The sequence below is a fragment of the Telopea speciosissima genome, chromosome 2, assembly GCF_018873765.1.
Source record: "Telopea speciosissima isolate NSW1024214 ecotype Mountain lineage chromosome 2, Tspe_v1, whole genome shotgun sequence".
Taxonomy (NCBI): domain Eukaryota; kingdom Viridiplantae; phylum Streptophyta; class Magnoliopsida; order Proteales; family Proteaceae; genus Telopea; species Telopea speciosissima.
The window spans coordinates 79,345,437-79,360,111 of NC_057917.1; the positions used below are offsets into that span (position 1 = coordinate 79,345,437).

General features: G+C 37.3%; 1 protein-coding gene across 2 annotated transcripts; it reads right to left on the reverse strand.

The window, feature by feature from the left end:
• Positions 1–1,087: 1,087 nt before the first annotated feature.
• LOC122649492 (heat shock 70 kDa protein 17) lies at positions 1,088–11,904 on the reverse strand. 2 transcript variants are annotated; one of them, XM_043842674.1, is made up of 14 exons: positions 11,066–11,903; positions 9,753–9,985; positions 8,022–8,181; positions 7,151–7,396; positions 6,632–6,768; positions 6,192–6,531; positions 5,952–6,113; positions 5,403–5,477; positions 5,220–5,320; positions 5,048–5,117; positions 2,842–2,898; positions 2,660–2,721; positions 1,694–1,766; positions 1,088–1,576 (listed from the first exon to the last, which is right to left on the reverse strand). In XM_043842674.1, exons 1-14 carry the CDS (start codon positions 11,822–11,824, stop codon positions 1,367–1,369), a joined length of 2,685 nt encoding a protein of 894 aa, XP_043698609.1. In that variant the 5' UTR covers positions 11,825–11,903; the 3' UTR covers positions 1,088–1,366. The 2 variants fall into 2 exon arrangements, 1 of the variants encoding a protein (XP_043698609.1); XR_006331296.1 differs by lacking the exons at positions 1,088–1,576; positions 1,694–1,766 and having other exon boundaries at positions 2,661–2,721; positions 2,842–2,914; positions 4,997–5,117; positions 11,066–11,904.
• Positions 11,905–14,675: the final 2,771 nt, after the last annotated feature.

Below are 14,675 nucleotides of genomic sequence, written 5' to 3' on the forward strand. Positions count from 1 at the left end.
GACAATATTGGATAGGTTTGGAACTTTGTTAGTTAACCATTTGTCAAATTTGAATTTTTTCTTTCTTTCAAAAAATTCAATTAAATGAGGTCAAATGTTCTCTGTGCCGGTTGTACCCACACACATAGGATTGGGCGTAATGACCATCCTGCCCCTTGAATGGCAAACCCATGTGTTTGGACCCAGACTGCGCTGCGGCAAAGAAACATCTGCCCATTAAATTATTACCAAATTATGAGATTTGTATGTAAATCTGATCATGATAAATAATGGTCTGGACTGTGGACTGTGGACTGTGGACTGCCACTAGATTTGGATTCCAACTTAACTACCATGTGTTCTCTTTTTGAATAGAAATGTGTTTGCTCAACAAGGCCTCCAAAAAATGTAGATCGTAAATGGGCATTGATAGAAACGACAAAACTAGGAATATCAACAAGAGGTTACATCTTGAAACCAGGTCATAAAAATCAGATTCGATCCGGCTCCGGCTCAGGCTAATCTGTACTGAAAAACCCTAGATACCTGGAATATATCAATTCCAACTCAATATGAACCAATCCAAGCCGATTCCAACCCGGATCCGGATCAGAATCTATTGGAACCAATCCAAATCCCAATTGCAGGTTTTAAAACCTTTATCAATTTGACCATTGTATAGAAGAGGATTCAACATTTTCAAATTTAATTGTTAATCTGAATCAAATGGCCCACCATGCATTCGGCCTTTTTTTCCTTTTTCCTCGAGGGTCCTATAAACAACTTTACAAACCCTTAGTACGGTACATAGCAATGTCCAATCAAATTGAGAATTAATATAAGATTATGATTCTTGTTTGACAAGATATTCAAAAAATTTGAAAACCAATAACACATGCCACGAAGAATAGATGCTTAATTTAATAAAATATTCACAAAATTTGGAAACAAACAAACAGTGCCACATGAAGAAAAATTGGCAATCTAATTCCATACTTAACAGTTGTCACCCGGACTCAGGTTTTTCATGGGCAATGGTCAAAAGTCTATTCTGAGAATGTTAAAAAACAAACACCAAATCCCATAGTACAATTAGGGACAATTAACCTTGTTTGCTAATAGGTTAATTTTCCGTATCATTGCATTGCCAAATGCCCTGTGGATCCCCATACATAATTACGTAAGTAATTAAGGCAAAGGACAATACAGTCTCCTTCTTTAGGCTCCCCGAAGATGCACAAATGAAGATCTCGAGAACCATTTGCGAAACCTCCAACAAGAAAGGTCTCTTTTTGTAACTCTAATTCCTTCAAAGCCGTGGGGTTGCAGAAGCCACAACCATCTACATCTGCTAATAAGAGGCTGGCAGTATACTTCAAAATTTGCATCACAATTCATCATAACCATCGGTTTCTGAGTCTAATTTGTCACCAGATGATCCAGTTGGGTCTTCAGGCGATTGGTCAGTTTGGGTGGAAGTCTCGTCAGAATTTGAATTGGAAGTGTATGCACTCTCCTGACCTCCACTGTCTGTTTCATTCTTTGGAGGCTTCTCCACTTTAGGCTTTGGCTTTGGGATTTTATTAATGCTGCCAACCTACATGGGTATAAATTTCAGTCATTGATTTAAGCCTACAGATAATTAAAAATCATAGAACATGGAATCTGTTTGTTTGCAATTCAAGATGAGGAAGAGAATTAGCAATTGGCATACCTTGTCTTGGAGATCGAATACCTTCCGATATACTTCTTCAGATCTGAATGCTGGGGTACTAGATCCAGAAATCCTGTGATGAATGAAACGCAATTAATGGAAGAACATAAAAAGCAGTTTCATGGACTTGTAAGTAAAATGAGAAAAAACATGCCATGGTATATAAGCAAAAAATCTATGGAACAGATAAAAACAATGATGAGTTGAATTACAGAACATGCTATGTAGTTTCACGGTATATGCTACTTATTCCCACCCAAAAAAAACAATGCTGTAAGGCAGCAAAATTAATGCCAACTCCCCTAATAAAGGTAGAAGCAGTATATAGGAGGGGCGAAAAAGAGTATATCAGAGCCATTTTATGGTTACAGTAACTGTAATAGTTCAAATCCTGGACACAAAAGGAAGATGCAAGTACAAGAATATCTTAGAGTCTTCTTATAGGATCAGAAGCTTAGGAACTTCACCAATTAATATATAATAATACCACCCTAACCTCCAAGCAAATAGCAAAACTGTCTTCAACCACTCTTCAAAAGTTGTTTAGGGTCACCCAGCAGGACAACACAGGCTCCAAGCACTAAAACTTGAGCAAAATGACAGTGTACCCACCATCACCTTTCCTAAATTCACTATCCCACAAAGTGCAAAATATTACTTTTTGCAAGGCCACTAACCTCGTAATATCACCTTCCCTGCTTTATTTATCCCACCATGCCAGAATCCAAAGTATTTTGGCTTATCATCATCTCCATTTACCATAAAATGCAAAAATAAAGACACAAATTTTCTTATCAAGCTACATTTTTATGCGAGGTCATAGCCAGTAATCTTATTGAAATCTAACACAGTGGATCAACATTACTAGCCCAAGGAAGTTTTCAAGCTTTGAGCATTGACAGATGCACAGGGATGAATCACATAATCATATATACATAGTAGTTATTTTAAAGACGAGTTACATACTTCTTTTGCTCAGCCTCCTTCGTCTCCAACCAATTCTTGACCTTGTTAGCATCAGCCAGAACCTGAATCAAAATTTGCTTATACAGTTAATTGTGATGTCTTCCCATCCTAAGCATATCAATAAATTAATTCCATAGTACAAAAGTATGAAAACGATGATCAGATGAAATTTGATATCATACCTCATCTATTCTAGCTTTGGGAAGCCAAGGCTTATTCTTCTCCCAATTGCTTACAATCTGCAGCAGAGGTCAAAGCATAGTTTCAACAGCTGCAATCGCAATCCCTCTTTCCTATGCTGTAAACATATATATATATATATATATATATATATATATATATATATATATATATATATCTGGCTTTTTGGTCACCTGCTAGTTTATCAATCTAGTGGGCATCTCTAAGACTCTAACCATAGGACTATTGGAGGCTTTGCTAATTATATGTGATTCATCGATAAGATAACAGATTCAATGAAGACTCACCATTATGTTTTACTAAGTCCTTTTTGCAATTTCCATTCTCTTCCCCCCTCCCCCCCCCAAAAAAAAAAAAAAAGTTGGCGAAAAAAGAAAATAAAACACTTGTGTGCTAAACAGTGAAAGGGCAACTCCATGTTACCGAGGAAGGAGACACTTGCAAATTTATGTGCTACCTAATGCCACTGTGTATATGTTCCGAGCCACCTCACAGTCAGTAATAGCAAAAAGTATTATGTTCTGAATAAATTAGCAGATAAATCATAGATAATTTCCATGCCATATAAATTTTTTTTTAACCAGAAACTTTCCATGCCATATTCAGCGCAAGATGAATAGGAAAATGAAGCAACAGATCTGGATATCATAGAACAAGAACAGGCATACTCAAGGGACGCCTTGTTAGAATTATGAAACAGCATCACTCATAGAGAGATCTCATTGACCTTTATAAAATCCCATTGTTTTGAAGACATAATAGCATATTATCACTTGAAATCATGGAGTTCCACAATTCATCTTCTCAGCCTTGTTTATTTGGTCATGCATCGTCACAGGCTATATGATGTGTCAAACATGGGTAAGACTCATAATATTTTTTGTTGGTGAATAACCAGAGCATGAAAAGAGAGAAAATGTTGACTAAATAACAAGGCCGAGAGCACCAGTCAGTAAGAACCTATAAGTTATCGACTGATGGATGTAACCTAGATACATCAAAGGATACAACTTAGATGTAGCAAAGACTCCATGTCTGGCCTTTTCATTGGCTTACTGATGTGTTGGACATGGGCATGACTCATAATTGAAGTGTCCATGAAACATAACTCACTGATTGGACCTAACAACTGGAGTTGACGTTACTTGCACCAAGGCCAACCAGAAAGTTGGCAGTACCTGACTTATGCATCAATAGTCCATGCCCTCATACACCTCTGTCAACTAGGAAATGCCTAAGCAGCTGTGTGATAATACCTCTCTGTAGTTTGCCACCTGAGTGACACAGGTCTCAGTTGAACAATCACTAAACCACTGACTACAAAAGTTACAAGATCATAGGAATATGCATCAACATCAGCTGTACTGAATCACATGACGCTCCATTGAGAATCAGATCTTTTCCTAAAACTTGAAGCAAGTTTTGATTTTCTCACATTAGTCTTGGTAGAATTCTGGAGCTAGTAGTTGATCCAATTATGTTGGATCCCAATAAAAAATTATTGTATAATGATTCATTCTTGGTGGAAGAAATATCTGAACTCCTCCTAAACATAGTACAAGGAAATAATTGAGAACAGAGATCTTATTCAAGAGATGACCAACCCCACTTTGTCCACTAAGTAGATAAGATTCAAATTTCAGATTGCTAATTTTCAACATGTTAACAAGAGAGATTTCTTTAGCTACATGTCTTGGATCAGCTGTGCTAAACTTGCCACATGCACAACATACAATATTGCTACATGTGCAAAAATTTGGCTGCCATCTAATCTTCCAGAAGTAACAATCCAGTTTCATCTATATAACCACCGAGGAGAGTTATATTTCTTAACATATTTCTGTCACCAAAGGTGGAAATTTTCTGTTCTGAAGTTACAGCCTTGTTATTGTTATTGCTCACCTAAAAAAAGGTTGAAAATGGCTTGCTCCATCCCTTAAATTACATAAGAATTTAAAAAAGGCCATAGAATATCAAGGAAATATTTGTGGTTTCCGGATTTTCACTAGCGCTTGTCTTAATTCATCAACTTCTAGCTATCTATGAATTCTCACTGGAAACCCTACATCAAATGTTCAACAGTCCCTGTATAGTTAAACTGTCAGTTATGGTAGCTATTAAAGCATGATAAAGCACCAGTTATAACTATTCTTATTGTAGAGTAAGGCTACCAACTATATCAACTACCTGTTGTAACTCTAGCAGATATTTTCGAGCAACTTCACATGCTTCTGGCCTTGTAGAAAGCTCCTTCAATCTGCAAGAATTAGGTGTGAATAAAATTTCCTGGCTCAAATAGCAAACCATCATAACTGAAAGAATAATATAGAGATAACAAAAATGAACAGGAAGAACGAACCTGAAAAATATTGGGTCACCGACAACCTTTAGCAAATCCAAGCGTTGCTGGAACTCAGTTGCTGATGCATCTTCACCATCAGTATACAACCACTCTTGCCCCTAACAAAGCAATTGGAGACGGCCAGATTAAATTTTAAGCCAATAGAGGATGAGTACACAGAGAACACATGTGAAGACTGACCTCATCAAGCTTCTCAATTAAGGACTGTCGTTCCTGGCCAGTTGAAACTTTCTCAAGCTCTTCAGAGGACTCAAGCTGGTATAAGAGACGACTCAAATGAAGAAAAGAAGTCAAGACGCGCAGATTGTTTAATCAAAATCAGATATAAAGCAAGTTAGTTATATTCAACTTCGAGATTTGAACATGGAAATAAGAACACAGTATCCAAAATTTAAAACATGAATAGAGACCTAATTATTTGAAATGGCGCAGAGGCCAAAAAAACATTTATCAGAAATAATGCTAGCAGATCACTAGGTAAATGGTCCAAATAAAACCCCTGAGGAATTTTAATATCATGAAAATGAGAACTAAAAGGGAAAAATATTAAAACCTTAATAAGATCAACCAGAGATATGGCCTAGCAACATAACTAATGAAATCCTGAACCACAACAATGAGGATTAAACTACAAATATAACTAACAAAATTCTGAATCATGGAAACTCAATACAAGAGAAGAACGTTTCATGGCCTTCTCAAATATTATTAAATTAGTGGACTTCTAACCTTATCTTTGGTAGCATAAATGTATCCTTCCAAGTTATTCTTAAGCTCTGCAGTTTTTCTTCGCTCTGTATCCTTTTTGTCCAGAGCCTCCAATCTAAGTTTTGCTTCTGCAAGGGCTTCTTTGGAAAGAGACACTCCAGGACCTATAGTATTCTCGACTATCTACTTTACCAAATGAAAATGGTTAGCTAACAAGAAATGGTGCAGTTGAGCAAGATCAAATCAATTTCCAACCTCTACCTTCAATGCGACCCTAAAGGTTCTTTTCTTCAGTTTCTTTTCGGGCACAGAATCCACATTGGTTTTCTCTTCAAGATTGGAACTTGATGTGTTACTGCTCCCACCATCACTGACCAAATTGCCATTGCTTCCTTCTGTAGTGTTCCCTGCGCCAGCTTCAACTGATACATTAGGAGTAGTTGTAGTTGCATTCTCCACAGTGAAATTCTTTTTAGGAACTTCTACCCATTCTGAAATTTCAATAACAGCATCTGCCCGATCCAGGGAAAGTATTCCGCTTCTGCTAAGAGAGAAATGCAGATTTGCCTTGATGGGAGCAGAGAGATTGTGAGAAGAATACCTAGAAGGAAAGAAGGGATGGAAGAAAACAAAAATTCAAAGTTAGAGTTGACATATTCAGAAATTTTCACACAGAAATTCAAGAAGTTGAAACTCCTTACTTTTCACTAGCATCTGCGAGACCAGTAACTGCATAGTGAGCAAATTTATCAGAAGAGACCCCAGGAGGCAATGGATGTGAACTTTCATAACTAAGTGACACTTCAAAATCTTTATCATGCTTAATGGACCTGAACATCTGTACATTGAGATACATAAATAATTAGTAAGAAATTGAATTTCAATCTAATATTTTAAATTGTATGTCTACAACAACAACTCAGCCTTATCCCAACTAAATGGGGTTGGGTACATGGATCCTTGCCCTCCAATCAGCTCTATTCAATGTCATACTTGATACAAGGCCTAAGCTATGGCGCTAAGCATGTCTTTCCTCACCACTTCCCCTATAGTCATTTTAGGTCTACCCCTGGCTCTTTTAGTTCCTTCAATCTGAATCAATCCTCCTCCGTACTGGAGCATCCAAAAGCCTCCGTTGAACATGGCCATGTCACCTCAAACGATTTCCAATTTATGCACTCACCATTTAGTTGTCTAACAGCTCCAATTTATGCACTCACCTTACTATGGACTTTCTTCATTCTCTGTGTAAGTGTCTGTTTAGTGCGCTCATTTTTCGAAAGATCAGGTCCATCTAACTCAATCATAAATCCGTATGAGGAACCATCAATCATTCCTAGCTTACGGTTCAACTTGATTCCATCACTTAAATTTGCAGCATGAAGTGCTGAACCAAGCACTATAGCTTCATCAGCATCCAGATGTCGGTCCAGATCCTTCTTCCCAAGAAATTCCTGGAGCTTAGCCTGCAAGTAAAAGCAAGAACAATGTCTATATTCTCATTGCTCATAAATTAATAAATCTAGCTGTAATATGTGAATAACAAAAGATAAATATATATACATGAGTGAGTATATGAAGAGACATCAACCTATACGCATATCTGTTCATTGTTTTGATAAAGAAAAAGAAAAATTATAGTAAAATTTCATACTGTGTTGACTACATTTTCACATTCATGCAGAACACCATCCACAAGAGAGTATAACAATCTTCAACCTGAATGATGCATTTTTGGATCTCATGCACAAGAGGGCATTGGGCCAGCAGTCAAGAACAAAGTTCATAATTAATGAACCTATTAACAGGGGAATGCAAATAGAAACCTGCTGAAGTAAATCCCTAAATGCAGCACTTCTTAACAGAAATATTGTCAGGACAATCTCATCAGGCCATATAGCATGGAACGCCTTAACTGCATAATCACCCATGCTATGGAATGTCCTTGACATTGATGAAAAACACACACAAAATAAAAAGAAGATTTGAGATTTGGTATTGTGAAACAACCACTTCTGCAGCTTAAAAGATTCAATCTTGTAGTTTCTGGCTCTCACTCACAGATTTGAGTTGCAAACTGTAGATATTTACCTGTAACTTGGGGACACGGGTGGCACCACCAATTAGCTCTATTGCATATACCTCATTAACCTTCAGTCCAGAATGCTTGAGAAGTTCTTTCATAGGTACAAGAGATTGCTCCCACAGGTCTCCACAGAGTTCCTCAAATTTCTCACGAGTAATGGTACTCCTGCAGGCAAGAAAATAGTACAGTTATTTAGATGATATGTTTTTCCTTTTTTATAAGAAAAGGAATTTTGAGGAACACTGCGGAGACAACCAAAATCACTCCCAAAGGTTACAATTGATATCAGCTAATCAAGGAGAGAGTTAAACTGTCTGATGCCTTTAACAAACACTTCCCTTTCCTTTTCTTTTACTATTTTGCATGTTTAAAATGGAGGAAAAAAAATTAGATAATGTTTGCAGTGATGTTCTAAGTGCTAACACTTACTAATTGAGAGAAGAGGGTGTTCACCATACCAATACTTGATCCTTGGTTTCCAAAGTAGAAAACAAAGGTGTTGACCATTGGAGCAACCAAGGGTATTGGTGCTAACACTTACAAATTACTAGTTCCAAAATCAAATGGGGACAACCACAAAAAAGGACAGCGCCTCTACCGTAACATAGAGAAACCACATGGAAGATACTGCAAACTTTTGTATGAAGCAATGATGGTTTACAAAAGAACAAGGAACAACCAATAAAATGAAAAGATGGCACTGAAGAAGAAAAGCAAATAAAATGGCGCACTGAATAGTGAACCAACTGAAATGAGAAGATGGTTCTAGTTGGTCAATAGGAGGATTCAACATGAACATATGAGAGAGTAGCAGGCTGAGTGATAAAGTAGCAGCTGCACCCTGGTACAAACCACCTAGAATGCCCAAAGTGTGGGGAAAAATAAACAAAAAAACAAAATCCCAACTGAGTTGCGAAGCTGCACCCTCACTAAGCAACCTAGAATGCACCTGTTTGCAAAATGAAGCATCCAAGAGAACAAGATCTTTGAATGGCGCACCTCTCTGAGAAGTAGATGGTTGGGATTGACATTAAGACACTGTTTTATTCACTAGCATGCAATTTAAATGGATTATAACCAAAAATTTTAATTTTTAACTAGTTGATGGAGAGAAGGATGAAAGAAACCCACCCCCAAAGTAAAACTCATAATAAGAATTTTATGTAGATGTGCGGAAATTAGAAAAATAGTGAAGCCATTAACAATAAGAGTAATAATATGCAAGCATGAGTATTTCTAAGAACCCAAGAATCATGTGCTAGAAGATACCTTATTGCACAACTCCCGTAGTTGTCACGGCATCAAGGCGACCCAAGGCACTGGAAGGGGCCTGGACGTCAAGGCGACACTAGTAAGGAGCCTAGGCAACAGTAATAAGGTGCCTAGGCAATCCAAGGCATTGGAGGGGGCCTGGACGTCAAGGCGACATCAACAAGTTGCCCTTCCAGCAAATGGTGCCTGGACACCTAGGTGGCATCTGGACGCTATGACAGCTCCCTCCAAGGAGTTGGCCAACAACATAGAAAGGATATAGTCTTAGTGCTTATCCTCCTGTCAACTCCTTGGTGAGGAATTTATGTAAGTCACTCTCTTCCCTAGGTGTTTCTCTTTTCTTCAGTTTCCTCAATGATTACTCTTTATTTATCAACGACAAGAATAACGAGATCTATTAAGGAATTAAATCTCTGACAGGAAAGAGTTTTGGAGGAACTGCTCCAGATTTTAATTTTACGCACCTAAAGTCACGGTCATCATAAAGAGATTCAACTGATATTGGAGCCATAGTGTTTGCACTTAAAATTTCTTTTGTACGTTTAACCTGTTTCTTCAATTTTGCCATTGCCTTGGGGGATTTCCTTACATCCACCCCCTTCCCAACTTGATTATTGAACTCATTCGCAAAGTATTCAACCAACCGCAATTCCATATGTTGACCACCAAGAGCTGCGTCCCATCTAACATCCTTAACCTGAAACAGAATACTATAATAAATTAACAACCCCAAGTGCATTAAAGGAACAGAAGATCTTCAAAAAACAGAAGAGCAATGTAATGGAGACTCTTTTTCTGATATAATGGCTGGCCTGCTACTCAATTCACAACCAAGGCAACCTTGAGAAAATTCTAGGATTACTCTTGAACTAGCGATTCGGTTAATTGTTCTGTGTATTCAGAAGTGGCATCATAAAGTCCAAGCAATTTAGCTGTATCCAATATCTGTCTAAACTCTAAACATAAAAATATCTAGTCTGAGCTTGTAATGGATGCAAATTGTAACCATTGAACCTCATTAGAATTAAGTAGCACATAACAAGTAAGGATCCAGAGGAAAGCATTGAAAAGGTACTTCTGTCCATTTCTAGAAAGAAACATATTCTTTGCTAAGGATTTATAAGACATGTTATACCGGAAAAGGTGAAGCCTATGGCTACAGTACTTGATACTAGTTCCACATATCCAAAACAAGGGAGTGTAAAGGAGAGTTACCATGGAACAGATAAGGAAATTATTTGACGTAGTCTATTCTCCATGTAAGGTATAAAAAATTCGGAAAAAAAATGTAATCACTTATCAGTTGATTAGCTTCACTGTAAAGAAATTGGTGGTAATAAAAGTAAAAAAAGTAAAATATGTTACAACCAATGAATTCCAAGTTTCTTTGATTTTACACAAATATAAGATGTAATCCTACTCAAATGCAATACTTGGAACAAAATGCCATAACTAATCTATGAAATATATGTCAGAACGTTAGCTTTATACTCCCCCCGTGCATATCTTCCAGTTTTCCAGAATATTGCTGCTAGGAATACAAGTGCCCAATTATCCCTCAAAACCTCCATTGAGCTCCCAGCAATTAGCATTAGGGCATTCTTTCAGGGCATTTTTATAGTTCCCTAGTGTGGAATGCAATATAATTATTACCCTGAACAGAAAAAGTACTCCACATATCCCTTTAGGGTACAATCTCGTGCAGAAAGAAATAAAATTCCCAGAATAAAACTCAAAAGCAAAAAAAATGAAGTTTCTTGTCAGAATTCAGATTTACCTGGAATTGGTTCACGGACACTGTCTTCCCAAACTCCTTCATGTTATAAGCCGAGAAGTGGACAAGAGCTGCATAAGTGCTACTCGAACCCATGTCATAGAATATAACATGTCTTGACTCATTTGCGAAATTCTTATCAATCCCATATTGAAGAGCTGCACCAGAGTGCTCATTAATAAGCGAAAGCACATTAATCCCAGCCAATTCAGCAGCTTGAAGCAACCCCTTCCGTTCCGCCTGTCCAAAGTAAGGCGGAACTGTGATAACCGCATCCTTGGTAGGCACCTTTGAATGTAACTCAGCTAAATTTCTTCCATAACTAAGAATCATCGCCACCAACTCCTCTACAGAATAAACAGTAACACCATCATCGATCCTAATAGCCGCTGCTCCTCTTGAATCTTCCCCCAAATCAAATGGTAGGTACTGCGAATCAAGAAGATCCTTCACGTACTTCGGTGGTTTCCTGATCATATCCCTAAGGTTTGAATATACGTTATCAGGATATCTAGCTACAATTCCTGCGGCTTCCTCACCAAGTAGACGATTCCCTCCTTGGAATGCAACTAACGCTGGGGATTTCCGCTTCGACATCTCGTTAATAGCTACCGAAATCGGACTCTGCCCTGGTTTCAGATTCACAACTGCTACTTTCATCCATTCCGAACCTAGATCTACACTCGAAACCGCTGATTCCGACGGAATTGTGATAATTGAAAGAATAAAAACAGCTAAACCGAACTTGAACCAGATCGTCATTGTTGACAGATCAAAGCCAGTGCTTTTGTGAGGTTCGGATAGTAAATGTGAACCAAATGAGACGGCTTTCGAGCTCTATATGAATGAATGTACAAAAAATTTCGCCATTGAAGCTGACTTAGAAGCCTGAAATTAGTCTTTCCGAGTTGTTTTTGAGGCGTCAGGTATCAGAGCCGGAAGGAATCGACCGTTCGAGAAGACCTGACGAAATGTTGAGAGAGGAAGACTCGTAATGGCGGGGGTTTAAAAAGGAGTTGGGGAAGAAAAGTCTATGTGGAAGTTCGACGAACTCTAGCCAATAATATAGAGCCACGTTTCTCATTTGACACGTGTAGAGTTGTTACACTTCGGGTGGTGGTGTGCTCACGAAGGTCGTAGATGACTTTCGCACTTTCAAGCGGAATCCCGGAACTCGAGGAACGAGATCTCAAATTCCCATGGAAGATGCTGGCTGGACCAGGGTTTAGAAAACCGGAATCAAGAATGGGATTGATACGGGTTGATTCAGTCAGGGTTCGTTAAAAAATTGGCCGAAATCGGCCAATAGATGCCCTAACCCTAGAATCCGTACAAGATTTGGGATCGGCCAAGGCCAAATTAGATCCGGACTAGCTGATCCTATCCCGATTCTTGAAACCCTGGGCTGGACCAGGATACAAGTGTATGGAATTGGGTGGAATCATTGGAACCTCAAAATTAGAAATAGAAAAAGGAAACAAAGATTTTCTAAGATTTATAAATTTTTAGAGTGCAAAGTGTGGGAGAAAATTGAGGAGGGTGATAAACCACACTTAGTACAATTTGATTAATTAAGGTTCTCTTTATTTTAGCGTAAAATTTTATTTAAAAATTTTTTTTTTTTGGAAAATTTTATTTCAATAAGTTTTATATGTTGAAAAGTTTTTCAATGTTTGTTTTCTGTTCATTTTTTCTTTGAAGTCAACTTTATGGTTTTCCTCAAGGAGGTGCCTAATGACTTCATTCACGTATGCTTCTAATATAGCACTACTCAAGCGCATTGTATATGTCAAACTCATCAATAGTCGTGGTACAGGGATGGAGTTCTCTTTCTTGCTCAATCGTCCTCCCATTGATGTTATTTTAGAACCTCATTAGTATTAAAATGCATGAACAAAATATACATATTCAATTATATACATAGTTTATAATTTTTGAATCTGAATAGGCTAATTCCAGCTAGAGTCGATCAACCTAGCCGATGGATGCGTGTTGGAGGGGCACCCGTGCGGGAGAGGATCTAAATCCCAATTTTTTTTCTACAATTTAGAAAAGACTAATTAGCCACCTAAGGACAACCTTCTTATATGGTACTATTATCTGTCATGTGGCAAATCAGGTGGGCCAAAATATTGTGAGCAAGTAGGGCAGGTCCCCTACTAACCTATCAAGTTGCAAACCGCATGAAGATGGCCAAGTGGCAAAATAAACCTTTAAAATTCTACTATGAAAAGGAAGGTGAATTTGTTTGCAACCGAGTTGTGGTTACAACAAGCTCTTGTAACCTCTTTTCTTTGTATTTGGCCACATCATTTACATGATTGATCTTTAATGTGAAACTCTGAATAGTTGGAAAACTAGGAGCCCTCTTGATAACCTTACGAAAAATAGTTTTTGGTGTTTTTTCGTTTCGAGAAACGGGAAAACACCCAAAAACCGTTTGATAACGAAGTATTTTTTGTGAGTATTTTTGGAAACATAAATCAAAATTTATGCTCCCTGAAAGACTTTTGACAGAACATGTTGGACATGTTCTGTCGTTTTGTGCTGAAAATAAAAATTTGTGACTGATAATTTCGACAAGTCTACATGCCTTTTCATTTTCAGCATACATCTTTGGTTAAAAAAAAAAAAAAAAAAAAAAGAAGGAAAAAGAAAGGAGAACAGTTATGCGGAACAGGTTTAGCAAGCGGGTCAAAAACGGTTTCTCAACACAGAAAATGAAAAAACTGTTATGCTGTACGTTTCTCAACACATAACCAGAACAGAAACACCCGTAAGATTACCTAGTACTAGCGGGTACTAGGTATTCTAACTCAACTCGTCTTTAGAAAAACCCGATGACTCGGTCTTGTCAAACCCGATCAAGTTGAATCAAACTTTTTAATCTTTTTTAATGCAACAAATATGTATAAATTACTAAAAAAATACAACAAAAAAAAAAAATCTAGAAAAACCAAGGGAACAAAAATCAACATATCAATGAATTTTGAGATTATACAAGAGATGGGAGTCGAGGAGTTGAGGGTTTCATATCAATGCATTACGATTTACTATTTTACTCAAGTACTCAACTCAGTTTTTAAAAATGACTGAACTCGCCAAATTTGTCATGACTTGGGTAAAAATTCCGATTTTTAATTGACTCATATGATTTAAGACATATTGGGCACTTAGTACATCTTGTTTGAGATGAAATTTACATGTATATAGAGAATATCATAGTCTACCTATCCACAAAATTTGGACACCGTTAGATCTACCATGTGGCAAATATTTAGACCATCTTGATTAGCTTATCAAGATTGGTCCCCGTTTTGATGAGTTTTGCCATATTCAATGTGATAACATTTGTTTATTCGTATAAGAAACTTAATATATAATTTCCATCATCAAATTTTTAATTTTTTAGAGGTGTAATAGTAAGATTAGATTGTCAATGAGTTGATATTAAACCTAAGTTGAATTAGCCATGCCAGCACTCCATATGACAAAAACACTGGTTATTTACTTGAAGCTTTCGCTCTTTAGTGTTTGGAAGTCCTTATTTATGTTAATTTTTTTTTTGGTAAATTATTTATGTTAATGAAAAACTCATTTGAACAGTTCTACT

Coding starts and splice junctions, on each gene's coding strand:
- LOC122649492 (XM_043842674.1), bottom strand. CDS start 11,824: ATGACGATCTGGTTCAAGTTCGGTTTAGCTGTTTTTATTCTTTCAATT. Junction 8,182..9,752: donor TATGATGACCGTGACTTTAG/GTGCGTAAAATT, acceptor TCTTGCCTGCAG/GAGTACCATTACTCGTGAGA. Junction 6,114..6,191: donor CCTTTAGGGTCGCATTGAAG/GTAGAGGTTGGA, acceptor TTGGTAAAGTAG/ATAGTCGAGAATACTATAGG.